Source organism: Antechinus flavipes, chromosome 3 (genome assembly GCF_016432865.1).
Source record: "Antechinus flavipes isolate AdamAnt ecotype Samford, QLD, Australia chromosome 3, AdamAnt_v2, whole genome shotgun sequence".
In the NCBI taxonomy this organism is placed as follows: domain Eukaryota; kingdom Metazoa; phylum Chordata; class Mammalia; order Dasyuromorphia; family Dasyuridae; genus Antechinus; species Antechinus flavipes.
This window is the reverse complement of record NC_067400.1, coordinates 568452727-568480181: the sequence shown is the minus strand read 5'-3', so window position 1 is coordinate 568480181 and position 27455 is coordinate 568452727. Positions and strand designations below refer to the sequence as shown.

The 27455-nt window shown below is 42.8% G+C and overlaps 1 protein-coding gene across 1 annotated transcript; it reads left to right on the top strand.

Annotated features, from left to right (window-relative positions):
• The first annotated feature begins 353 nt into the window (after window positions 1–353).
• On the top strand, window positions 354–19584 carry RNF19B (ring finger protein 19B). Its single transcript, XM_051987878.1, has 9 exons — window positions 354–1150; window positions 12316–12521; window positions 13930–14074; window positions 14710–14872; window positions 15389–15503; window positions 16199–16339; window positions 17013–17220; window positions 18019–18150; window positions 18782–19584. The coding sequence occupies exons 1-9, from the start codon at window positions 513–515 to the stop codon at window positions 19227–19229; spliced, it is 2196 nt and encodes a 731-aa protein (XP_051843838.1). The 5' UTR covers window positions 354–512; the 3' UTR covers window positions 19230–19584.
• The last annotated feature ends 7871 nt before the right edge of the window (window positions 19585–27455 follow it).

Sequence of the window (27455 nt, the reverse complement as noted above, 5' to 3'; positions counted from 1 at the left end):
ACCCCGCGCCCCCAAGCCCCTCTCCATAGGATCTTATTATCTCCATCCCAAGATGGCTGCTCCGAACCACGTGATCCATCTGGGGGTGTGCGGCGAAAGGGGCGGCTGAAGAGGAGGAAAGCCCTTCGCTTTCTCTAACCCTCGCTTCTCTTCCCTCCACGACTTCACTCAGCCCAGCCTTGCTTCAGTCCCTCCTCTCCCCACCCCTCGCCTCCCCAACAAGCATCCCGCTCACCCCCTCCCCGCCAATCCGGGGGTGCGGTTTGTGAGGTATCCCGGGGCGGGCGCCTGCGCAGTGAGCTCCGCACGCGGCAGAGGCTATATAAGCGTTTAGCTCGCGGCCCGTCGGGTTCTGGCTGCCGGAGGGCGGAGGAAGCGGACGTAAACACGGACGGGGACGTAGCGGCGGCGGCTGCGGCGGCGGGCGGCGGCGGCCGGGCCGAGCCTAGGCTAAAAGAAGGTGGCCGAGGCTGAGGAGACGAATCGGCTCTTGGTCTTAAGCCGCTAGCGCCATGGGCTCCGAGAAGGACTCCGAGTCCCCGCGCTCCACGTCCCTGCCCGCAGCCGCGCCGGACCCCAAGTGCCGAGGCGGCGGCGGGCGGCGGCACCGCTTCCTCTCCAGCCTTGTCCTCCTCCCCGCGGGCCGCGGCCGCCGGGCCCGAGCCAAACCCCCGCCGCCGGCCCTGGCTCCGGCCGAGCCCCCAGCGCCACCCCCGCCGCCGCCGCCGCCGGCCCCGCCTGAGGCGCCTCCTGCCGAGCCCGCCCCTGAGGCCGAGGCCGTGGCTGCGGCGACGGCACCGGCACCGGCACCGGCAGCGGTGGCGGCGGCGAGCGAAGAGGGCCCAGAGCCCGGTGGTGACGAAGTGGAGTGCCCGCTGTGCCTGGTACGCTTGCCGCCCGAACGCGCCCCGCGCCTGCAGAGCTGCCCGCACCGGTCGTGCCTAGACTGCCTCCGCCACTACCTGCGGCTGGAAATCAGCGAGAGCCGTGTGCCAGTCAGCTGCCCTGAGTGCAGCGAGCGCCTCAACCCGCACGACATTCGCCTGCTGCTCGCCGATCCGCCGCTCATGCACAAGTACGAGGAGTTCATGTTGCGCCGCTACCTGGCCTCGGACCCAGACTGCCGTTGGTGCCCGGCGCCGGACTGCGGGTGAGCTGCGCCGCCGGGGGCGTGGGGCTGTCCCCGCGAGGGTTCCCCGGAAGAGCCCTTAGCTAGAGGAGGGGTGGGCGGGGGACCCCGCTATTCCCCCTCGTGGTCACAGCCGCTGCCCGCGAGGACTAGAACGGGCGTTCACCCTGGTTGAAAACCGAGTGGGCGGGGGACCATCTCAGTCCCCGAGGGCTAATGCGGGCTTCCCTTTTGCTGAAGGCGGGGCAGGGGGCTCGCCGCCTCGTCACACCTTTGGAGTGAAAAAGAGACAGCCCCAGGGTGGAAGCAGGTGGGGAAATCCCGTGTGTGTGTGTGTGTGTGTGTGTGTGTGTGTGTGTGTGTGTGTGTGTGTGTGTTCGTGTTCAGCGGAGAGAGGAAATTCCCTCATTTTTGAACGGTGGAGGAGACTGGGGGCTGCTGCTTTCTGTCTTACAAACACGTTTTGGATAAAACCATAGAAAAGGAAGAAAAAGGAGAGAGAAGGGGGATGGGGGTAAATACGCAAGTGGGGACTAGTTTTGGGGCACGATGCCATGCTCCACAAAACTGGTAGGGTATAAAGAGCTTTGAAGAAGGGGAGCCTTGCCCTGAGAATTTGGGAAGGTTCCAAAATAATTGCAGAAGGGAAGGGGGTTGGTGGTTACATCATCAGTAATGGGGAAAACAGCAGCACCAGAGCAGTGAGTCCAGAGAGGTTCCACTAGGCCCATAACTGGCAGGCAAGCTTGTGGGTAACCCACTGGCAGAGACAAGGGAGTTTGTGAGGCAGAGCTTTTCTGTTGTAAAGAGAACGAGTCACATGAGTAAAGTTGAAATGAAGATGCTAAATTGCTGCAAGAAGGAAAAATGAGCTCCTAAGTTAGTTGTGCCTCCTGATGGTAGACAGATGTTTGGTGCTTATGATGTTGAAATTTTTAGTTTGAGAAGAGTTGGATAGAGTGGTATACTCTGTCCTAGAGAATTAGATTTTGTGGACACTTTTTTCCTTCTCTGATCTGGACAACCCTAGTTGCATCTTTAGAAAAGACCTCTTATTTTTAAGTGGCTAGACTGCAGGATTGGGCCTTGGGACATACATTGAACTTTAGAATATGACCTTGAACAAATAATTTCCTCATTGTGATTGAAGCTTGCAAGGCTTAAAGAAAAAAAAAAAAAAAGAGTCCTGAATTTGGAGTTAGAAGATCTAGTTCAAATCCTTCTCAAGACTATCTGTATGAATATGGGCAAGTCAGTTAACTTCTCAAAGCTTCTATTGCTTCATTTAAAAAAGAAAAAAGCTATATGCATGTGACTTAGTTTGTTGAAGGAGGTAAGGGGGGGAAGTGTTCTTGTAATAAAAATGTAATTCTTTAGTAAGTGCTTATAATTCTGCTTGTCAGGTCTTTCAGAGGAAAATAGACTAATTGTAATTTGTTTCATATCAAATTTCACAGAAAAGTGTCATTAGAAACAACAGAGACATTATTACTAAGGTGTCAAAAGAGCTGAATTCTTTTTCTGACTTGTTTCTAGATGGATGTATTATCTAACCAGTATAAGATGGAGTTTCTAAAGTTCTTGTAGATATTGTGGCCAAAGGTATTCACTTTATCTGTGGTAGATGATACCTACTTTCTATTGATAAGGACCAGACTTTGTAGTCTTGGGTATAGTCTCTTCCTTTTGTTAGCATTTATTTTTGACTTTGAGAAGTTGGGGGAAGGAGAAGAGTTAAAGCATTTTGATATTCGAGCTTTTTAATTTAAAAAAAAAGATAAAAATTAGCATTGGAAGACCATTCTCTTAGTTATATCTTATTCATTTGTAAAGAGGAAATGGGACTGCGTTACTGACCATCTGGTTCACCTCTCCATCCTACTTCTTTTTGTATTTTTATTCAAAAACTAATTTTTTCTTTTCCTCACCCTCATCAATAAAAATTGACAAAGCCCAGTAATAGAAATAACTCACATTTCCATAAATTTTCCTTACAACTCTGTAAAAAGAAACTAAAGCCTCAGGCAAGCAAATATTAGAGTCAAGACTAGAAGTCAGGTTTCCTGATTTCCCATTCTGCCATGTTCAGTACATAATTGTTGAATTGACTGCAATAATTTCTGTTGAGTTTGGTGATAAGACACATGGAGGTTCATTTAGTGTTTAAGCTTGGTTTAAGTATATAATATATATACTTAAGTGGATCTGTGATATCATTCATCTGGATGTTTCAGATTGCAATCTTCCATGACTGCTCATCCTGTGTGACTGTTGTCCATGTCCTCCCAGCAATCCAGCTAACATGCAGTAAAGTTTCCCTCAATTTTACTAGTAAAAGAAATAACTAATAAACCAAGCTTTAAAAAAAAAAAAAAAAAGACTACCACTCCATCCTTAAGATGTCTAAATTACTTCATATCTACATTTTCCTCATCTCTGAAATGAAAGCATTGGATTTGGTCTCTAAAATTTCTTCAAGCTCTAACTGACAGTGGGGGTTGGGGAGAAAGAAGTCTGACTTAGAAAAGTCAGCACTTGTCAGTGATAACCTCCCAGTTCATCATAGGATATCTTGTCAAGTTTTGTGGTATTATGACAGAGCTGAGGCTAGTAGAATTGAGATCTATTTCAGACTAATGACTTCATTGTCAACATTTATTTCATGTGTTTCTTCTGCTATAATATAGGCATAATTTCTGCCTCACTTGTGAGTCTTAATGTTTGCACAGTGTGTTGAAATCTTCAGTTCAAGGTGTTATGTAAATACACAGTAATTCTGACGTTTTTTACTTCCCAAGTGGGTAAGTTCTTTGAGTATGGCCACTAGTCCTTCCTCTCTGTCATACCGCCATTTCTGTTGAATGCCCAGAGATTTACCATCAATTTCTGTGTTCTCAAACTGGGTTGACATATGATTGGTGTTTGTTTTAAATGAACATGATGTACATCACAGTCATAGCCTGGCATGGTATGTAGTTGGCACCAAATAAATGCTCATTGGTGATGATGATTAACATAAACTGATTATACCTCATCTTGGCCTAGGAAAGACAAGGAGCATAAGAAAATTTGAGCTGTAGAGATTTTCCCAGCATCATACCCCATATCCTTTCACTCTACTCCTCAATTCCCAAAGCTGAAGTTATCAGAACCATATTGGGAAAGATGAGTGTTCTTTGGTCTGTTTATCTCCAATTACTAATCATTTTAATAATGACTCAGAGAACAGAAATTATGGAGTGTTTTTCTTCTCTTCTTTATTTAGGAACCATTTGTTAATGGTCAGTCAAGCCATGCCACAAAGTGGATGTAGTAATTGGGGATGGGGATATGTTTCCATATGTGATAGATACTTATTGATTCATTGATTAGTGAAGTTAAGCTCATTGCCTCAGTTTATCATAAATGAAGACTGAAGGTGGTGTCTGCCACTTCCTATTTGAATTTTTGTTGTGTGTGAAATGAAGTGGTTGGACCAAGTGACCTATGAAGTCCTTTCTAATAATAATAGAAAATAACAGAGTAGAGAATGAAACCCTTCTTGATCAGTAGTTGATTTTTGTCATGACAGGTCACATGGGAATGGAATTTAAATTATGATTCAAGTAGGAATTTGGGTTTTAAGAATACTTCAGAAATTATCCCCCAAAACACTATTTCATTTGGAAATTGAAAATTTAGCTCCAAAAGACTAAGTTAATATTGACTTTTCAGAAACTAGCTCTAGAATCATCTGCAAAATAGTAAGTGAAAATTTAGTGCAAGGGAAGGTGTAGTACAATAGAAAAAGTTCTGGGTCTGACATCAGAGGACCTTGTTTCCAATCTTGGCTCTGCTGCTTAATATTTATATACCATTGACCAAGATACTTCATTTTCCTGTGCCTTGGTTTCATCATCTCATAGAATAAGTGGGTTGGTGTCTATGACTTTTGAGGCATCTTCTAATTCTTAATATGAATCCTAGTAAACAGTTTAGAAATTATTTAAGTAGTATTGGTATTTTATTTACCATATGTTTTCTGGGCAGATTGGGATTTCTACTTTGTCTCATCTTCTCTCTGTCCTTGTAAGACAGAAGGGGATGTAATCGATTGAATCTCCACTTGAAGAATGAAGAATAGGCAGTTGTGGCTTATTCAAGGTCACAGGACAAGTCAAGCAGTGCATAGAAATTATGTCTCCTGACTTGTGGTTAGAATTGTTCCCACTGCCTCTCCCAGGCATATGATACAAAATTTTTATGTAAGACCTTGAAGTTTATCAGGGTCAAAATACAAATACGAGAGGGAAAAGACCTCAATTCCTGTTATAGACCTATTTTTTTGTGAGAGCTAGTTTGTATAGATAGCAAGAATTTAAACATTGTTGCCTAGGACAGTTTAAAATTGGCTAGAATTGTGTCCCTTGTGGCCTTGGTATATATACACACTATTTTGGTAGTTAACTGGAAATTTGTCCTAGTCCCCTTTAAATGACATCAATATTATGTTGTATAATTAAATTTTGTGAATTTTTCCACCTCAGAGCTTAATATTATATATTAAACCTGGGAAGATTGTTTGTGGAGATTTCAGTAAAATGAAATATTATCTATCACACCTGCATTTTTCTCCATTGTACACATACTAAGACTATTAGTTAAGTGACTTGACCAAGGTCATTGTTAAGTGTTTGAAGTGGGATTTGAACTCAGGTCCCTCCTGATTTTCAGGAGTGCCATCTAGCTTGCCCCCCTCCAAGACAAAATCTTATCCTATAAAAGATAACACATTAACCCATTGCACCCACTAAAGTTATTACAGATTAGTTTTAGGTTAGCTAATGTCCCTTATTCAGAAACTGGTCAGTTATTCTCATATGTACTTTTTAAATCTAAGAGCCCCCAAATCTCAAACTTCTACAACTTCCTCTTCTGCTACTGCTCACAAAATGAGCAGTTCACCCCAGCTAGGCTACTCCAATAAATTCTCAGAATTTTAGAGCTAAAAAGGCCCTTAGGATAATCTAATCCGAATTGTACAATGTTAGGTGCCAAGAGATGCCCAGTTTTTTGTTTTTCTTTTTCACGTTACCCTTCTTCTATCCTTAGCTCAAACTAGGAATGAGAATGTTGTTCTTCCTGCTTGTGTATTCATTTTACTAACACTGAGAAATTGAAAATGCTTGCAGCATCCCTTAATTTGTTTGGAGGAGGAGGCCACAATGACTTTCTCCGACAGCCCACTCTCTACCTTTTGGGACGTTTTCAGCTTTGCTTCTTCCATGGAAGAGACTGAGGGCAAGGGCATGTTTTTTAAACCTGATGACACCACTTCAGTGTAGCCTGACCACATCAATTCATGATGATCTTTTCTCTTATGCCTTTGTCTTCTCTCTTCAAAGGAGTTGAGAAATAAATATTAGCCATGTTCATTTAGTCTATTTAATTTTTCCTGTTTATGCCTCATCTTCCCAACTCTGTCATCAGCGATAAGGATCATCATACACTATGTCTTTGACCCACAAATTGAGGGTTTGTCATAGGAACAGCCTAAGGACACTGGGGGAATAAGAACCTGGCCAGAGTGGATGTCGTTGAGAAGGGAAGGTTTACACATCTTTACAAGGCCAGCCTTAATCTCGATATGTTTCAGTGTTGACCATTTGACCCACAGTGTTCACCACACTTTTCCCCCTGCATATGCTCTGAATCCATTTGTAAGTGGCTAGTTATACTGCCTAGGAATGGAAAGGACAAACATAACAGAGGAAAGAGTCTCCTTGACAACAGGGGTCTGTTAGCACATAATCAAAGATTTCCCTCCTAATGGGAATCTTTTCCTGCCCTGGTTTCAAATTTACTGGTACTACTCTTTGGTGCTTTGACATATTAATAATTTTCTAAAGCTTCAGAAATGATGTAAAACAAAATGAGTGAAAAATTCTGTTGAAGTGAGTGTGTGTTATTTCTTAGCTTGTACTGGGGAATCATCCTATGTGATAGCGCAATTGACGTAGAATATTCCGGTTCCAAATCTCCTGTCCCTTCTGTGTACTGCTTGGATGACTTTGAACAAGTCCCTTAAGCTCTCTGAGCCAACTTTTTGTCACCTGCAAAATGAGTATAATCATTGTACTCCTTTGCTCACAAGGGGATTGTGAGGAGTGTTTTCTGTAACTGAAGGTACAGTATAAATCAGTTGAGCCTAAAGGAAGCAGAAGGGAAAGACAAGGCCTTTCATGTGAAAAGAATGAAGTGCTTAGGCCAGATTTTGTTTCAAGTAGGAGGAGCTCCTCAGACAGCAGTAGAAGGAAAGAAAAGGTAGCAATTTTCAGAATTCTGCTGTGAAATCCTAGGGCTCAAATTAGTACCAGGATATGTAGGAAACTAAGAGCCTAAGACTGTTTTTAGAATTTTGATTGTTACTGATTCTACTAGGATAGTAGTCAGTTGCTTGTTAGATGTATCATTTCTATGTAGGTGATTCCCATATCAGTCTACTAGCTCCAATCTCTCATGAGTATCAGACCTGAATTTTACTAGTTGCTTTTTGGATGCCCTTTAGTTTTCTTGAACTTGTCAAGTTCCAAAGACCCCTCATTTACCTTCCCCTCTACTATACTTGCTCCCCTTTCCTATTGTCAAGGCCACCACCATTCTCCCATTTACTTAGGCTCTCAACCTTATTGTCATCCTCTATTCTTCCAACTTACTCCACATAACCCATCTGTTTACAGGTTTTGTCCTTTCTACCTTCACTTCTTTCATTTAATCTATCACTCTATTCCAGTAGCCACTACTATAATGCAGACCTTCTTCTCCTCTCCCCTGGATTATTGTAATAACTTTCTCACTCTCCTCTTTTCATCTGCCAAAATGCGGGTCTGACCATTTTGGGTCCTCTTACTCTTTTTACCTACTGCTGTGGGTCCCCATTAACCTCCAAGATAAAAATATTTTAAAGACCACCACAATATGAACCCTTCCTCCCTTTTTAATTTTCTTTTCTTAATTTTTTTTTTTTTTTTGGTCTCCTCCACATACTAAGATCCAGCCATGCTGGCCTAATTAGTGTTCCTTATACTCAGCACTCCATTTCCTGATTCATTCCCTTTCCCTGGCTGTCCCCCATGCCTGGAGTGCTCTCCCTTCTTAACTCTCCCTTCTAGCTTCCCTGGCTTCCTTCAAGATTTGGCTTAAATTCCACTTTATACAAAAGACCTTTCCATTTCCCTTTTCTCTCCAAGATTATTTATCTTCTCGCACTTAGTTAATTATAGCAAGTTATATATAGCGTTAGACTATGAACTCTTTGAAGGCAGTTACCCCATTTTTCTTTTTCTTTATATCTATCTAGTGTGTTTAGCACAGTACTTGACACATAAGAATTATTTATTAAATTGATTTGAGAAAGGATTGTTTTGGAATGGAGTGTCCTTCTGAGTTGGATAAGATGGTAGGGGAATGGCAGAATTAGGGTTAGATTATATTGTAAAGAAAGTAGGGATATACCCTATAAAAAAACTACTAGTTGGATAGAATGTTACCTATGGCTTTATTTTGTGGGCGGAAACTTAGGCTTGGAAAGACTTGTGACTAACAGTATCATGCAGTGAGTCAGTTAGCTTGTAGATATGGAGGCCCCAAACTGGAAAACCCAGTGTTGATTCTCAGAAGTTCTCTCATGGATGAGAATTATAATAACTTTTTGATGTGCTTTTGCCTGTAACAGCTTACATTTATATAAAGATTTGTGCTTTCCTCATTCTGTCCCTGGAATCAAAACTATATAATCCAGAATACAAAGTATTATATTCTTTTGTATTTTGAAACTGCCCAGTGTCCTGTCAGTGTCTCCAACTTGTGGTAAGTAGTCTAGAAGGCTTATAAAGTGCTTAAAGCCTTTGGGCTGACCGCAAGGAATCTGACGCTCTTTTCTTCAGAAGTTAATTAACTTTTCTTGTTTACTAGAACTTTGTCTTTTTATCCTATGTTCTTAAGATTAAATAGTAGGCATGTGACTTTCTTCAAGAGAAATGTTTGTCTTTATTTTGCACCTAGATATCACACATCATGGTGAATTTGTTCAAAACTCCCACAGGATATGAATCATTTGTAGTGTGACACATTTACCAATTTTCCATTTGTTCTCCTTTTAATGGATTTTAATATAATCTGAATTATCCAGTTAATTAAACAGACTTCTCAAGAAATCCTCAAGACCCTTACCCTCAAAAACAATCTGCAGAAAATATAGTAAAGCTGAGAATTGGAATAATAGCTAACATGTATATAAGGTGTTTATTATATGCTGGGCTCCATGCTAAGTGCTATACAATGATCATTTATTTGATAATAGAAACAATGTAAATCTCTAAGATTTACAAAGTATTTTCCCCACACCTTGAGGTAGATCATAACATATTTCTGTAGCACTTAGTGGTTTATAAAGAAAGCACTTTTCATACATTGTCTGTTGCAAATGTGTATTTTCACCACTCAGTCAGTCATCTAACATTTAAAGCATCTACTGGTTCCAGCAAAGTTCTGAGGTTACAAAGAAAGACCAAAAAAAAAAAAAAAAAAACCAAAAAAACCCTATCCCTTCTGCTCACAGTCTATCAGGGGAGACAGCATGTAAACAACTGTCCAAAAAAGCTAACTTCAGGATAAATTGCTGATAATCTCAAAAGGGAAGGCATTAAGAAGAAAGAGTACTAGGAATGGCTTCTTGCAGAAAATGGGATTTTAGTTGATAACTTAAAAGAAGAGACAGGAGATGGAAAAGAGGACTTAGAATTTCAGGCATCGGAGAGAGCCATTGAAAGCACTGCGAGTCAGGAGGTAGGTGGATCGGAGGAGAACTGATATCCCAGAATCTTCCCTAGAGAGGAGAAATTGAGTGAAGTTTGAAAAGACTGGAAAGTTGGGAAGAGGGGCCAAGTTATAAAGGGCTTTGGAAGCTAAACAGAGGGTTTTATATTTGGTCCTGGAGAATTATAGAGAACCACTGAAATTTATTTAATTGGGGGCTCATGAATCAGAACTGTGTTTTTAGGAGGATCACTTTGACAGCTGAGTAGAGTATAGATTGGAGTAGGAGAGACTTAAAGCAAAGGAGATCCCCAGCAGCTCTTTCAGTAGTCTAGGTATGAGATGAGGAAGAGAGACTGGGCTTGCATGCAAGAGATGTTTTGAAGGTAAAAAGTACAGGACTTGCTCACTGTGATTGAGAGAGGTAAAGTGCTTTAACATAGATAGTAAGTGTTTTAATAGCAGGCATTTTAAACCTAGGTCTGCTGATTCTAAGACATTCAATTTTTTCTATGGCTGCCTTTGGGTTCCTGCAAAACTTATCTGTCCATCCTTACGCTTTAGTATCAGGGATTGGCTCAGACTTTGGGGGTTTGGCTTCTTCTATGTGAATTTACTTTTAGTCATCAGTTAATAATAATAATAATAATTGATATTTTTACCACTTTAAGACTTGCAGAGCATTTACATTGTCTCCTTATGTTCATTACAAGACATCTTTTAATAATTACATGTGGAAAATATAAAGCAAGCCAAAAGAACTGTAAATTTACAGTTTCCTGTATGATCTTCTTGTCTTTCCCTTTCTGTATTGGAAAGTTCATTTTATTCTATGTTTAGGTTTAGAATAAAACATTAAATTTTAAATTTAATATAAAAATGTAAAATATAAATGTAAAAAAAATCAAATGGAAAAATCTGACTCTCTAATGAATCTCAGAGCTTATACATCTAGAGCCTTTCTTTGGTTTCTTTTACTTTGATTTTTTTCCCCCCTCTCTTTTCCCAGTGGTCATGGAAGCAGTATCCACACAGAGAATGCATGTCTTTAATAAGCCAGTTTATGGTACGGCTAATTTCCAGAACTCATAACTTTGTTTTTCCTGATTTATTTCTTTAAAGTGATTTTATCTATGCTTTGTTGTAAACAGAGTTCTGGTTCACATGAGCTGAATATGTCACTATTGTGTTATTAGATCAGCTAAGACTACTGAGGAACTTCAGAAAGGTTTAAAGAACATTAATTGCACAGTGAATTATATTAGATTTATTGTAGGCTTTAATAATAATGTTTGGTGTAGTAGAAACTAAAATTCGAAAGGAACCTCTAAAAATGCACCAGTACTGACAAGTTGATTTTGTCCTTAAACAGAAAGACATTTGTATCAAATGAAAGAAGTGACTTTATATATTTATTTAATAAGCTAATTAAGTGGCATCTTAAGATTCTGGTGGTAGAAATGAAACCAATCACAATCTAAAGGGGTTTTTGGTGGTTTGTTGTTTATTTTAAAGCAAGATCTAGAGAGAGACTCTAAAAGGAGCTTTCATGAAAAATGATCGACAATACCTCAATTTATTGATTCTCCTTGATAACAGACAGCTTTAAGTGCTGCCTTCCTTCAGTGACCAGGCAGCATGTGAGTGATTTGCTTTAGTTTCCTCTATTTCAGCATTTCATTACACTGGATTTCACAGAGCCCCCAGCATCCTTTGTGGTGTAACTTCAAATTTTTTAATGAAAATTTCAATGCTAACTATATTTTCCCCTCTAAGGTAATACATGTGAAATTATATGTATATATCAAGAAATATATGTGTGAAAGAGTTTGTATGAAAAAAAGATGCCTCCTCTTTTACTCCAAAATTTCTCCAGCCCTACCTAGAGAAAATTTCATCAAGTCCCAGAGGTATTCTGTTTTTCCAAACCAACTTTATATATAAATTCCTTCAATGTTTCAAGCCTCAGATTAGTTGGAAAAAGGCTTCCTTGTCATATAATAGGGAATTTATAATGCCCCTATGATATAACAAGCTCAGAGATAATTGTTCAGCTTGTAGTTTATAAGAATTACTGGAATAAATTGCTTTTGAAGCAGTTTTTCAAATAAGACTGGATTTCATTAGCATCATTGCAGGAACTACCCGCCCATACCACAGATTCTTTGGAGCAATAGAGAAAGGTCATTTTTAGTCCAGTAGGCTCATGTACAAATTGACATTTCAGATTAAGGTAAAGACAAAATTTTTGTGCTCACAGATGGATGTGTGATATACAATTGGCCCAGGTCTGCAGAAGGTTTTTTCCTACATTGGCTGTCTTGGTGGTATGCCAGTCCCTGTGAGAGCATTCTCACCTTACTGGTGTCTCTTCCTGTTTCCATATGCAGCTATGCCGTTATTGCCTATGGCTGTGCCAGCTGCCCAAAGTTGACCTGCGAGAGGGAAGGCTGCCAGACTGAATTCTGCTACCACTGCAAGCAGATATGGCATCCGAATCAAACGTGCGATATGGCCCGTCAGCAGAGGGTACAGGCTCTGCGAGTACGGACCAAGCACACTTCAGGGCTCAGTTATGGCCAAGAATCCGGGCCAGGTACGCTTTCCTTCTTTGAGCTTATAGCAACATGAGTCTGATATTGAACAAGACGGCCCATCTATTAGACCGGGTTTCCTGGGATTCAGAGATGTTTCTTTGATACTTGGCAATGCGTTCTTCCAGAATGTCACACATTCTGAACAACTTAGCTACTAACACACAGCTTCCTCCTCTGGCTGGTAAAGGTTCTTCAGCCCAAGATGTAGCAGAATCATCAGCCGGATTCTTTAGGCCCAGGATGTGGTCCTCTTTCTGTACTAAGCACTTTCGGTGCTTAGAGACCCAAATGGATAAAAGCTGTTGGCATTTTTACACACAGTGAAAAGAGAGGGGTTTAGTCTGGGTTAGGCCTTTTAGATCTGTCTGCTACTGTTTCCATTAGATTAGAGTGCATGATTGGTTATTATTCATGATAATAGCACATTTCTATAACACTTGTGAAGATTACAAAACCTTACAATTACCCAGAGTACACTAACTATAATGCAAGTATTATCCCAATTTTAAAGATGATGAAACATCTTTGGATTTGGATTAAATGACATGTTCATAGTCATGTAGCTAGATCTGGGATTTGAGCTCAGGTCTCCTAATCCCAATACCAGCACTCTTTCCATTGCACCATTCTGATGTTTAGACTTGTCGAAGAGTCAGGAAGTGCTGGGTTTTTCCATAGCAGTCTTCATAATGAACCTTAATAGGTGTGCCACACATTTCATTCCAGACTTTTACAAGTAAGATACTAATGGGTAGCTACGGTTATTGGCTTTTATAAATCTTACTTTACTGATGTCATGAAAGGAGAGAAGGAGAAGAGTGAAGGGGGAAGGTCTTAGGATTTGATTTTTCCTGGCACAGATTCATCGATTGTAACATGATAGTTATGGGCTTTTGTGAAAAATCAGCAGGAACAGACATGCTGTTATAGCATATTCACTTCTTCTCATTGCAGTTTGGAAAATGTATCATTCCCTAGTATTTCACCCAAGGGCTGTGGGTTCCTTCAACATCAATCATAATATTTGAATAAAATCGAAAAATAAATCTGTCCCTCCAGATTTTTTCTTTTTTCCCCCCAAAACAAAAATAAGTTCATTTCCAGATTTTAGTTTTTGGTGGACCCCTTACTCTAGGTTTTTCCTTGATGAGTTAGATAGGGGAAGTTTTAGTTCTGTGTTAACTGTTCTTCTCTTGAAGACAAGACGTAGCTGTTCAATAGCCTTCCTGCTGGGAACTCTCAGCTACGGTCCTTTCTGAAGTCTAAACTTAAGAACGGGACATGAATGTTCCTGAGCCTGGAATCTCTGCCTGGGAACTTGCTACCTTTCTTTTTACCTCTGGGTCATTCCTGGGATACTACATTTAAGTCAAGCCCAGTTTTTTCCTTTTCCTCCCTTCTCTACAGCGGATGATATCAAGCCTTGCCCACGCTGCAGTGCATATATCATCAAGATGAATGATGGGAGCTGCAATCACATGACCTGTGCAGTGTGTGGCTGTGAGTTCTGTTGGCTTTGTATGAAAGAAATCTCAGACTTGCATTACCTCAGGTGAGCTGGAGGGAGTAATGGCCTTGTTTGGGTGGGGAGGTATGGAGGAAATGTGGGTTGGCTTGGGTTTGAAGGGCAGGCCTGCAGGGCTCAGCCTTACGGTTTTGAGAAGCGCCCTTTCTTCTCCCCCCCCCCCCAATTTTCCCTCTGCTCCTTAGACATTGAAATTTTGTGGGTAGTAGAGCAGGCAGTTGGCATTTGCTTAAATAGTCACTGGACACGAGACAGTTTGAGATATCTTAAAGGAATTTTTATAAATGTGCCATTAAACTGTGAGAGACTTTGCAAGGGGGTGTGTGGGGTGTTATGCTGGATGAGATAAATCAGGGAAAACTGCAAGTTGGGAGAGGGGAGTTGGGAACAGCATTTTTACTGTTCAGAAGGCTATCTATCCATGATTTGGCAAGGCAGAAGTACCAAAAAGGTATTACCACTTTTTGTGAAGTTAAAAGGTAGAAAGAAAGTGGAAAATTAGGTTTGTCTGGCTGGAGCAGAAAGATCAGAGAGCCTATATTCAGTCCTGAGACCCCTGTTCTTGGAGATGTTATGCAAAACAAAGAAGTTGTTACTCTTTAAAGAGAGTTCTGTTTTAAACACAGAATTCACAATAATGCCAGCATTTGTTTTCTCCATAGCCCCTCTGGCTGTACATTCTGGGGCAAGAAGCCATGGAGTCGTAAGAAGAAGATCCTGTGGCAATTGGGCACTTTAATTGGTGCTCCAGTGGGCATTTCCCTCATTGCCGGCATTGCCATTCCTGCCATGGTCATTGGCATCCCTGTTTATGTTGGCAGAAAGGTAAGGCATGTGTGGCACTATGGTGGGCCCTAAGTATGTATGCCTGGGTGAGCACTTGATGTCTGAAGGGGGAAAAACAGGAGCCAGCATCACAGAGCTCTCTGGAAACCAGCTGGTTCTGGGATAAAAATAACTTTCATTTCTTAAATGGATTTTCATAAACCCCATGTGATCTGAAAGTTTCTATTACCAGACTTGTCCTGGTTCAGACCAGTAACTTAAAGGTGAAATATTTCTTAGCTGATCCCCCTGAGTTGTCTCTGGCTGATGCTCACTTTTACTACAGAAGCTAATTCTGTAGAGAAGTCTAGGTTAGGCTGAGATGCAAAAAAGCATCTCTTTGGCATCCCTTTGGGACGGACCATGAAGTTTGGTTGGTTGGTTGGTTTTGTTTTTTAATATACATAGCAGAAGAAAGGAGGTTTTGCTTTATTTTGCTGTAAATGCTACTTTATATTTTAGCTTCTCCTACCAGAGTGTGCCCATTTCTGACCTAGGTTTTTATTTGATTCTCAGATCCACAGCAGGTATGAGGGTAAGAAGACTTCAAAGCACAAGAGAAATTTAGCCATCACAGGTGGTGTGACCTTGTCTGTCATTGCATCCCCGGTCATCGCTGCTGTTAGTGTTGGTAAGTGGGGATTTGGGAACCTTGGGCCTGAGGTCCCAGAATCTTAATCAGTAAAACATTTGTGGCATTCGTGCCAGATCTCTCTGGTCCTGTGGGCTGCTCTGAGATTTATGACCTAATATAATGTAACTGGCTAGCCAGAAATTATACCAACAGACCTTGGTGGCCATAGGGGTGTTGTTGCAGGTCATTTCTAGCTATAATTTATAATAATATAAATTATGCTCCCATAATGTGTTCGGTGTCATACAGTGATAACATCTGGGAATTAGAAGGGATTTTACATGTTCTCTCGAACCAGTGCCTAAAGACCCTATGGCTCTGCAATATCCCCAGCAAGCAGCTCCCATGGGAGGTGATAAGTTTGTAGTAAAGCCAGCCTACTTGTAGACATCTATAATTTCCTTTCTGTATGACAGTCCTCTGGATCCTTGACTCCAGCTATAGGACCCCTGAGTTACCCTTCTCTGTTTCCTTCAACCATCCCTTTTAGGGCCAGGCCTCTAGGCTGCCTCACCACCCCGATCATTCTCCAGCTTATCTCTGGCTCTCCTGAGTGACCTGGATTAGCATTTAGTCTTCCTTGGGAGGAACAGAGCTTTGTGTAGGAGGGAGCGTTGCCTGTGTGTTGTCCAGCTTTGAGGGGAGACGGCCTCACTAGTTCATCCTCACTGCTATGCTTCATTCCTTTGCAGGTATTGGCGTCCCTATTATGCTGGCATATGTTTATGGGGTCGTTCCCATTTCTCTCTGTCGTGGAGGAGGTTGTGGAGTCAGTACTGCCAATGGGAAAGGTGTGAAAATTGAATTTGATGAAGATGATGGTCCCATCACAGGTAAAGATAGCTTTTTTCCTACCCAGAATCAGTAAAAATTCAGTGCCTTTTACAGAAAGACTGTTGTGGAAGGATTATCATAGCTAATGAGCTCTGTGGGGGCTGCTATTTTAACCTCATTTCTTTGTGCTGGAGTTAGTAGAGTAGGTTAATTCCTCTGATACTGACACATTATGATAAGAATAAGCTGGCAGCCATGTGCTATAGTGGAAAATTCATTGGCTTGGGGAGCCAGAAGGGCTGTAGGACCAAACAGTAGCGTGGGCTGCCCCAGCCAGAACACTCCAGTCTCCTCCCTCATAGTTGTCCAACCCAGGCACAGCAGGAGGCCATATCCTGAGCCTCTGTGACCTCCCACAAGTCCTTTCCCTTGCCTATAACGTGCTCTACCACTTTCAGTAAATAATAGTAGGAGTATGGTGCCAGAGGGTAAATAGGCATCGACTCTGAAGCCATGAGTTCTAATCTTTTCTCTTAAGTGTACTTGTTGAATTATAGGGGGTCTATTGATCTACCTTGATAAAAAGTTCCCATGCTTTTGAATGTAGTCTTCGCTAATTCCCAGCTGAGTAACAATAATGCAGAGTGGATTGTAGGAGGCTTTTATGGAAAAGGTGGATCAGCATCGCTTTAATGTTCATTCCTGACTTGAAACGTTTACTTCCATCCCTAGTGGCTGACGCCTGGCGAGCCCTGAAGAACCCCAGCATTGGGGAGAGCAGCATCGAAGGTCTGACCAGTGTGCTGAGTACCAGTGGCAGCCCCACAGACGGACTCAGCGTCATCCAGGGCAACTACAGTGAGACAGCCAGCTTTGCAGCTCTCTCGGGGGGCACCCTGAGTGGTGGAGTTCTCTCCAGTGGCAAAGGAAAGTACAGCAGGTAGGCAAACTGGTCTTTTTCCAGGGTGGTTTGGTCGTTGGGTCCCAAGGCCTTTGTTGATTGAGAATGATCCTGGTGGAGGTATGGTGGTGGGTGGGATAAAGAGCTAGACTTGAAGTGTGAACCCTTAATTCTTAGCAGGTCTCTCCCTCTGATTCTGCTTCTCATTTGCAAAATAGGAGTCATCCTGGCTTGGGCAACCTAATTCTCAGGATTAAAAGAAACACTTTTGTAAACCACAAATAAAGTTAGAAATGTCTGCCAGCATTATGCACTATTGTATTGCTTTCCCCATGCAGTTATACTTGCCTTCTATTTCCCTCAGCCCCTTGCCTCATTCACAATTACCAGTGAGTGCCCTGGTCACATCATCTAGTCTCCTTTGTTTTATTTAGTGGGGAGCAGGGGCCCAGAGCCCCTCACGGAGAGGTGGGGAGACACAGCAGTGCAAGTGGAAAGCAAAAATACTTTGCTTTGGTCCTACTTTGGCTTCCTTTGTCCCAGAAGGAGTGCAGGAGGACAGGATCCTGCCCCCACAGCCTTCAGGGCTCCCTGATGTGCATTTAACAAATGCAGCTCTCCTGGGTGGCAGCAGGCACATGCCCGGAGGCTGAATGGCTGGGGCTGAGGCCCTCTGAAGCAGAGGGGGGGTGTGCCAGTGTGAGGCGGGATGCTTGGGGCCCAGCAAGGAGCTCATGTCCCCGAGTGTCTCAGAGGGCAGCCAGAGGAGGTAGGGACAGGACTGTTGTCCTGAGCCCAAGAGCTTACACCCTCCGTGCCTCCTTTCCTTTCACACAGGTTGGAAGTTCAGGCTGATATCCAAAAGGAGGTTTTCCCCAAAGACACAGCCAGTCTGGGCGCCATTAGCGACAATGCCAGCACCCGTGCAATGGCTGGCTCCATAATCAGTTCCTACAACCCTCAGGACAGGTATGTAAGCCTCTGCAAGCCACAGCTTGTTCTCCCTGTCCTTGGGCCCGCGGAGAGAGGGGCTCCTGGGCTTCCTTGGTGGGATGGCCGTGTCCTGGCTGCCTCACTTGGCTCGGACTTGTACTTTCATGCGTCTTCCACTGGAGTTAAGTAGTGTTACCCACGCAGGACTTGGGGGACCTTGTTTGTGCTCCGCAAAGCCAGGGACTCTCTGGTTTTCTTGGGGTTTTTTTGAGAAGCTGGCGTGGGACCACCACCTTTATGTGGTGATGAGCATGGCTAATGGGTTCCTCTCCCAGGTGTCTTGGCTAGTTATGCTGAAAAAGTTAGATGAAACTGGGATTAGAAGGATACTTTTCTAAGAATGAATGAGACTTTTTCTCATGATAATTAAAGGAAAAAAACCCACTAACCTATAGAAATTAGCAGAAATTTTTGTCCATATGTGCTATCATATCAGCATTTAGAAATTAATCTTCCACCTTGAGAGGTTGTAGTATTTCAGTTTTAAGTCTTAACATTTAGGAGTGAAAGAATCTCCGGGCCAAATATTTCCCTACCCTGAACCCTCTGACCTCTCTCACTTAAACCCATAATCCTTGACTCAGCAAGGCGCATCTTGTCTCCCCAGAGAGTGCAACAACATGGAAATCCAAGTGGACATTGAGGCCAAACCCAGCCATTATCAGCTGGTGAGTGGAAGCAGCACGGAGGACTCTCTGCATGTTCATGCCCAGATGGCAGAGAACGAGGAAGGGAGCGAAGAGGAGCCGCCCTGCAAACACCAAAGCTGTGATCATAAGGACTGCATTGCCAGCAAAACCTGGGACATCACCTTGGCGCAGCCGGAGAGCATCAGGAGCGACTTGGAGAGCTCGGACACACAGTCTGACGATGTGCCAGACATTACGTCGGATGAATGTGGCTCCCCTCGCTCCCAGACTGCAGCCCACCCCCACACTCCCCGAGCCAGAGGCGCACAGAGCCCAAGTGCCCACATGAACCATTGTGCCCAAGCGGAGGGGCATAAGGCAGAGGAAATGGTGTTGAAGCTGGAAGGCGTGGAGGTCAGAGTATGAAGTCGAAGGCTCCTGTCTGGAGATGCACACTTGTAACTGCATCTCTTGGAAACTTTTTTAGTTAATGTATTTTATTTCAGATATTCTCTGGTCACAGGTTTACCCCAGTATAGCTCTGGGAAAGATGCCATTTCTTACAGATAAAACATGGAAATTTTACCCCCTCAGTTCTACCCTCCCTGTCCCCTCTCTCTCTCTCTCTCATTTTTTTTTTTTTTTTAGTTTTAATTTATTGGTTAAACCGCTGGTGGTGATCCGTGAGGTGTGTCAGAGTGTATATATGTATGTGTGTGTATATTATATGTACGCAAACATATTGCTGAAGGACACATTTTAATAAAGATTTCTGTCTTAATCCTGCTCAGATTCCACTTTCCTTGGCAGGAATGTCTTGTGGATCCAAATGGTGGATTTGAAGAGAGCACTGGGCCCTGCAGATATTGGGCAGGACGCCCCAGGACAGAGGAAATGCGCGCCAACCTGACTGAAGCAGAGCTGTGGGTTGTCACCGCCCCTAGAAAAACAAAAGTGGGACGTAATGGATCGGCAGCGGGCGGCAGAGCACTCGGATGGAGCCTGCCCGCCCTCTAGAGGCCACTCGGGGCAGCTCCCTTCCCTGGGAGCCTCCCTCCTGGAGGCAGCTCCCAGGGCCTGGTACGGGCCATGGGGAGGGCTGGGACCAGGAGCAGCCCTCGGACTCTGCCCAACGCCAGGCCTTCCACCTCCTCGCCGCCTCGGCCAGTCTGCCCTGCGCATCAGCAGGCCCTCCTCCTGGGGGGAGGGCGGCGCTCATCTCCTTCCTTTGCAGAGGAGCCTTTTTCATGAATGGAACCAAACTGTACCGTGGAGGGTGATGAGCAAAGAACGGTGGCAGGCAGCTGCACCCATCCACACCGATCGCACGTCCACCCCCCTGGGCTAACGTAGTTTTGAGCAGATAGCAGCATCGATAGCAGATCCAGATAATCGACTGTTGGCTAGTAACAGCTCTTAGAGCTCCTTTCTCTCGCCGTCTGATTTGTCACCTGGTGGGACACCTGGGATAGGAGAGAAGAGTACCCATTAGTATCTAGCAACCCCTTTGGACTATATGGAAGACAAGGATGAGATTTGCTTTCTTTGTGATACAAGAATAAATAGGAGCAAGGAACATTTCCATCAGTGGGAAAATGTTATATCTCAGCTCTACCTCAGTGTTGTAGAAACACACAGATAAATTTTGACTATACTATTAGGCTGATGAAATCATATGCCACCTCCCGAAAAAAAATGGGGATTATTTTTGTTTTGTTACTGATTCACAAAGCCCATCACTCCACTATGTATGTTAGATTAGCTCAATTCATAAGACAACACCTCTCCTAACCCACCCAAAGTGTATTTTCTACCTTTTTTCCTCCTGTGGAAGTTCTCAAGGTATAGGGATAAGGGTACCTGGGGGCTCTGGTAGATATTGGACACTGTTAGACTCCATCTTGGTCCATTCTCAGAAGAGGTTTAAGGAATTAGCAGGAAGAGTGAATCAGATGAAACAAATCAAAAATGAAGCCCTCTGGTTTTGTCTTTGAATCTCCCCAGCACCCATCGTAGTGTTCTACATGGTAGGAAACAAAGTCTTAAATTTGATACCACAAAGGAATCCAGAAAGTCATTTCACCTCCATTTAGCTGGAGTGTCATGAGATCCATTAATTATGTTGCCAGTGGTCAGAAAGTATACCTCAGCAGGGAAGCTAAGTCACTTTCTCAAAGTGAGACACTTGGTAGCAATTGGGAGACCATCCTGAACCCATCCATTCAGCAGCTGGCTTAGAAAACACTACAAGCAGAAAGCAGGTGAGGGGAGGAATAGTCATTTTGAACCAAAATGACTGGGAACAACCTCATTCCAGCCCTTGGAAAAGGAGAATGATTTGGGGAGAAGCAACCAAGATGGAAGGGCAACCTTGGGGGAGAAGATATGGAAGGAATTGTACAAGGACAGAGTAGGATTTAAGAATGAGGTGACATCACTTAGTCCTTAAAGTCACGTGAGGCGGATACAAGGCATAGGGCTATTTTTCCCTTTTGATAGACCATAGATGATAATAGAAGAGCTAGGATTTAGAACTGGGGTCTCCTAACTCCCTCCTCCAGGCTAGGGCAGCACATTACCTGCTTTGGGCTTTCGAAACTCGGGGACCTGAGCTTAGTATAGAGCCTAGCTGCTTAAACTGATTCTTGACCCCAGGTGGGGTCTTGAAAATGGGGGGGATGCACAATTATTTCTTATTGGTCAAATCTTTGATTTGTGCCCCTAGTTTATATACCTCTATACCAGGGATCACAAAAATTGGGGGGCAAAAAGGGGGGAGGTTGCAAGTAGAAAAAGTTTTAAGAAGCCCTGGTATAGAGTAATTAAAAAAAAAAAAAAAAGACAAAGACTTTGCATTCGATCTGGGGGAGGTGACAGCACCCTAGTATTTGAACAACGAGGATTGTGCCAGAGCATCTGGTGTGTTCTCACTAATAGATGCCTGAATTGTAATTGTCATTACTAGGTCAGCAACAGCAGAAAGGCCAACCAGATGGGAATGGAAAAGGGTAGTCTGTAATTTAAGGGTATGTGTATCAAACAGGTCAAAATGTGAGTTAAAGAAACAGCCGGGACTCTAGCTGCCCTAGAAGTTAAGTGAACCAAGCTTAGTTTGCCCTGAAGCCCTAGCTCTCAGCCCTTGGACAAGGAGAGCCGGCTCCCTCGGGTTCTTCTCCAGGAAACCCTCCCCTGAGAATGTCATTCTGCCGTCTGTTCTCCATCCTGAACTAGACACTCGGCCCCAGCCATCCAGCTCAGGGCCCTAGCTCCATGACCTAACCTAAGTCCTTAACATTTCCTTGGTTTATGATCCTTCCACCCGAGGGACTTTATCTTGTGTTTTTCCTCCCATCCTCCTGCCCCACGCCCAGCACCTGACCCAGACCTTGCCCGGGAGCCTAGCCAGAAAGGATCATCCCCTCTTTGATTATCCTTTAGCACTTTGAACCCCTTATTACACTTAAACACACATGGCTTTGTCCTGTGTGATCTGTAGCTACCCACTCTTCCACTTTGCTGAGCTTTGCCAGGGCAAACAAGTCACCTGTTAATCCCCTCTGCACAAAGTAGTCGCCTGTTGTTTGGATGGTAGATTGAATTTATCACTCCCAGCTCCCATCCAGCTGTCCTTGGGCAAGAAGCACACATTATTTAGTCACTTCCAGCTTTGACTCGGCCTTCCCAACAGCACCAGTCTGAACTTTTGAAATACCCTACTGCAGAGGAGTAATTTAATAATCTTAACGTTTATTTTTTATTTTAATGTTTACGGGTTGCTATACCTTGTCACCAAGACCTGGAGGTTCAGTGATTGCTGAAGTTATAACAGCCTCTTCCCTCCGTTCTCAGCTTCTCAAACCTGGTTTAACTTCAGCCATGGGATCTGATAAGCTTGTCTGGGTGAAGCACTGTGCTGATGGGTCACAGCTCCAGCCAAGTGGGTTGATATGGGTTCTGTGGTTGCACTCTTAAACCCCCCCATCAGGCAATTCTAATGGACTTTTGGAGGACTGTAGGGCACGCGGAGCTGGAAGAGACCAATGGATCTTCATTCATTGAAGAATCCACGATTCTTGTCTTCCACTTCACATTCTTGTTTGAGAAAAACTTTGTCTAGCCCTAAATTTAGGACAACAGAACATGAGTCTCCTCCTGGTGGGGCAGGTAGGTAGTGCAGCCCTGAAGTCAGGAGGGTCCTGAGTTCAAATTTGACCTCAGAACACTTAACCCTTTGTAGCTGTATGACCCTGGGCAAGTCTCTTAATTCCAATTGCCTCAACAAAAATAAAAATAAATAAATGAACGAATAAGTAAATAAAAACGAGTGGTGGTGGTCTGCCTAAGGTGACTCAAGCAGTAAAGAAAGCTAGAATCCATACCCAGATTCCACTTTTCCAAAATGGGTCCTAAGGGCCCTAAGCATTTGAGGAAACTGAGAAAAAATAGATGGGGGGAAAAAGATGAAATTGAAGAATTATACAAGTTATAAAGTAGGTAGTACAATTTTAAAGACCAATAGAGACTCAGAGAAGTTAAGCCATTTGTCCAGGATCACACAGCTATTTAAGAGGTTCAACTGGGACTTGGAGTCCTACTTTCCTTTCCTAGACTCTTAGCCCGAACCCAGCTGCTTCTGGGCCACTCAGAAAGTCACTTGTAAACTATAGTAAAGGCCTCCTACCTGGATGAAAGCCCCACCTTCTGTAGGAAGCCTTATTCTTTGCTCCCTCCCTGGTCCTTATTACGTCACTCCCATTAGGGTTGATTATGTCATCCATCCTGGGGCTTGTTTGACTTGTTTGTTATTTCGTAAACTTTGAGTGCATCCCCCCTGAGGGCAAGGAGTGCATTCATACCCAGGGTTAAAGGGGGCCCCCTTGGGAGGACCACTTCTGCCATCAGATGAACAGTCAGCGTTGCAGACAGACCTAGAACTAGATAAGCACACTGAGCAACCCCAATAACAGGGGGCTCCTGCTTCCCCTCCAGGCAGAGAGGTGAAGGACTCCAGAGGGCAGGCTGGGACTTTCTGGCCAATTGGGGAATTTGTTCTGTGAGACCCAGTTTTGTCTTTCTTGCTTTCTCATTTGGGGAGTGGGGATGAGGGAGAAAGAGAATGCAGATCTGAAAAAAAAATAATTCCAAAAAATGATTCTGTATCATCATTCATTCTCCCTTTTTTGTGTGGTTATAGTTGGGAAAGGGAGAGGGGGGAGAATTGTAGCCCTCCTCTCTGCTATACCCTGAGTTTCACTTCAGTCCCAACCTCTTGGCTCCAAAGATTGTTAGGACACAGTCTCTTCGAACTGTTCTACCTCAATTTCCCTGAATTATAATATCTCCATTTCCCTGAGTTAGTATGCACTCCCCGCCTTTTTCTGTCCATTAGGGTTGCATTACTCACTCTGAACGTTCCAAAAGATAAAACTATCTCAGATATCTAATTGACATTTTTACTTCTGTTTTTTCAGACATCCCATCTCTAGCCAGACACTTTCTTATCTCCCAGTTAGTAGGAATTTATAGTTCTCACCCCCATCCTGTCAGAACCGAATTCATGGTCCATCCCTGAAAATTCCCGCTCTTTGCCTTCTGCCTTTGTTTCTCTTCTCAATAGAGACCTATTAAAAATAAAACCTCCACTCTCACATTCACCGATGGATACTATGAGACAAGAGTTCTATCTAGTCAATCAATTAAGCTGTCCGATAAATAAAATATTAAAAACTCTCTAATCTCTTATCTTGCCTCAGTTTCTCCGGCACTACACGATCATCTAGTCTCTCCTCTCTCTTTCATCCATGTTTACAAGCATTTCCAAGTATTCCCAGTCCCCACTAAAGAAGGTTTTTCTTTGTCTCTTCCAGTCCATCCAAATATTCTTCCATTTTTTTTCTCTTTTTTTAAAATTGTATTGCTATTTTGTTTTTACATTATTTTCATTATGTTCCTCCCCACCTTCCTCATCCAGAGAACATGTCCTCCCTTTCATGGCTAAGCTTTTTAGAAAAAAAGTGTCTTCCTGCAAAATCTCTTTTTTCTTATTGATCCCATTGTAGACTAACTTCCATTCCATGTAAACTAACCTTACAGTCACCTAATCTAAAATGCAGTGGGTTCACTTCAGCTTTTATTGTTCTTGACGTCTCTGCAGCATATGTTGTGATTTACTTCTCCTCTCCTACTGAATTCTCCCTTCTCCCTTGGCTTCAGACATACTCTTCTATTTCTTCTATTTCTTCTACAATTTACCCAGCCATTCTCCAATTGATGGGCATCCATTCATTTTTCAGTTTCTAGCCACTACAAACAGGGCTGCTACAAACATTTTGGCACATACAGGTCCCTTTCCCTTCTTTAGTATCTCTTTGGGGTATAAGCCCAATAGAAACACTGCTGGATCAAAGGTATGCACAATTTGATAATTTTGGGCATAATTCCAGATTGCTCTCCAGAATGGTTGGATTCGTTCACAACTCCACCAACAATGCATCAGTGTCCCAGTTTTCCCGCATCCCCTCCAACATTCATCATTATTTTTTCCTGTCATCTTAGCCAATCTGACAGGTGTGTAGTGGTATCTCAGAGTTGTCTTAATTTGCATTTCTCTGATCAATAGTGATTTGGAACACTCTTTCATATGAGTGGTAATAGTTTCAATTTCATCATCTGAAAATTGTCTGTTCATATCCTTTGACCATTTATCAATGGGAGAATGGCTTGATTTCTTATAAATTTGAGTCAGTTCTCTATATATTTTGGAAATGAGGCCTTTATCAGAACCTTTAACTGTGAAGATGTTTTCCCAGTTTGTTGCTTCCCTTCTAATCTTGTTTGCATTAGTTCTGTTTGTACAAAGGCTTTTTAATTTGATGTAATCAAAATTTTCTATTTTGTGATCATCTTTGATCACATTTTGAGTTCATCTTTGGTCACAAATTGCTTTCTCCTCCACAAGTCTGAGAGATAAACTATCCTATGTTCCTCTAATTTATTTATAATCTCGTTCTTTATGCCTAGGTCATGGACCCATTTTGATCTTATCTTGGTATATGGTGTTAAGTGTGGGTCCATGCCTAATTTCTGCCATACTAATTTCCAATTACCTGATTTTCTTTTGAGCTCCAGGCTTGAATCTCTACCTCATGTAGGACATCTTGATGATGGATGATCTACTTGGACACTTCGCCTTCATCTTCATACATTTCACCTTCATCTTCATTTCTACCACTTCTAACTTAACAGCCACCAAAAATGAGCCTATGGTCTTTCCTCGTGAGCTGCTGCTGCTTCTGACTTCCCAGTTGCTCAATGGTCCTAATCTCCAGCCAGTACTCTACCCGAACCTAAAAGTTGCCTTTGACTTGTCTTTTTCCCCTACCTTCAATCTGTCATTGATTCCTGTCAACCCTCATCTCTTCCTTTCTGTTCTCTGTCAGTACAGTTATCCCATTATCAGCCTGCCCAGATTATTGTAAGGACACCCTAGTGGGGTCTTACTCTCCCCCTCCCAATCTATCAGACATGCTGTTATAAGCTTAATCTTCATTATACTTAGATGAAAAGGAGTATTTATGTGTGTATATGTGTATTTACATACATATACAATTTTTTAAAAGTCCTTTACAAAAAAAATCTCATTTGATCCTGATATAACTCCAGGAGACACAGGTGCCATTATGATCCCTATTTTCCCTACTGGGGAAACTGAGTCAGAGGTTAAACAACTTGCCCAGAGTCACACAGCTGGCAAATGTCTGAGGCTGGATATCCATTGTGCCATCAGGCATGTCACTCTCTTGCTAATGATTTCATGTTGCCATTGAAGTAAAGTCTGTGGGAATCATAGATTCGAATCTGGAAGGGACTAGAGATTTTTTGTTCTAGCCTCTCACAGATGAAGAAACTGAAGTCCAGAATGGCTTTCTGAAGGTCACACCAGAAATTTATTTACTTGGTACATCCACGATCCAATACCTCCCCCCTCTCCAGCCTTTGCACATGCTTTACTCCTCCATGTATTCCACTATAGCCAAACTGGACTGTTCTGTCCCATAAATTTATCCTATGTTTTCCTGCCTTCATACTTTTGTGTATTTACCACTCCCTGTGCATGGAATGTCGTCCTGCCTCTCTTTACCTGTTGATTGAACTTCTTAACATATTTTAAATCAATTTGTCACCTCCTCCCTCTCTCACCATATTTTAAAAGCAGCTCAATTTAAAAGCACCTTCATTAATTCTTTCCAAAACTCACCTCAGTCATGAGTGACTTTCCTACCCAAAACCCACTCCTTCCACTTCCCCAGCACCCTTGGACCTCACCATTGAGCTCTCAGAACGGAATAGTTATTTGGATTTGAATTTCATTCCTAGTATAGTACTCTTAAGATCTCTGTGGATCTTACCTATACTTTGTCACCTAGCATAGTAGACATTCAGCAAATCTTTGTTGAATGAATGAATTCTACAATTATCAGATTCTCTGTAAGATTCTATCTTGAAATCTTTTAGAATAATTTTAGGAATATAGCATCAATCTTAAAAAAATCAATTTTGCATTCTTAAAATCTGAGACGCAACATTTAAAACTTAAGATTTTGCTAAGACACCAATCTTAAACGTAGTTCTCAGATTGAAAATTTCAAGAGA

Excerpts from the sequence above, each read along its gene's own strand:
- RNF19B (XM_051987878.1), top strand. The coding sequence starts at position 513 with ATGGGCTCCGAGAAGGACTCCGAGTCCCCGCGCTCCACGTCCCTGCCC. Across the intron at positions 16,340-17,012 it reads AGATGATGGTCCCATCACAG|TGGCTGACGCCTGGCGAGCC; the intron begins GTAAAGATAGCT and ends TTCCATCCCTAG. Across the intron at positions 17,221-18,018 it reads GGCAAAGGAAAGTACAGCAG|GTTGGAAGTTCAGGCTGATA; the intron begins GTAGGCAAACTG and ends CCTTTCACACAG.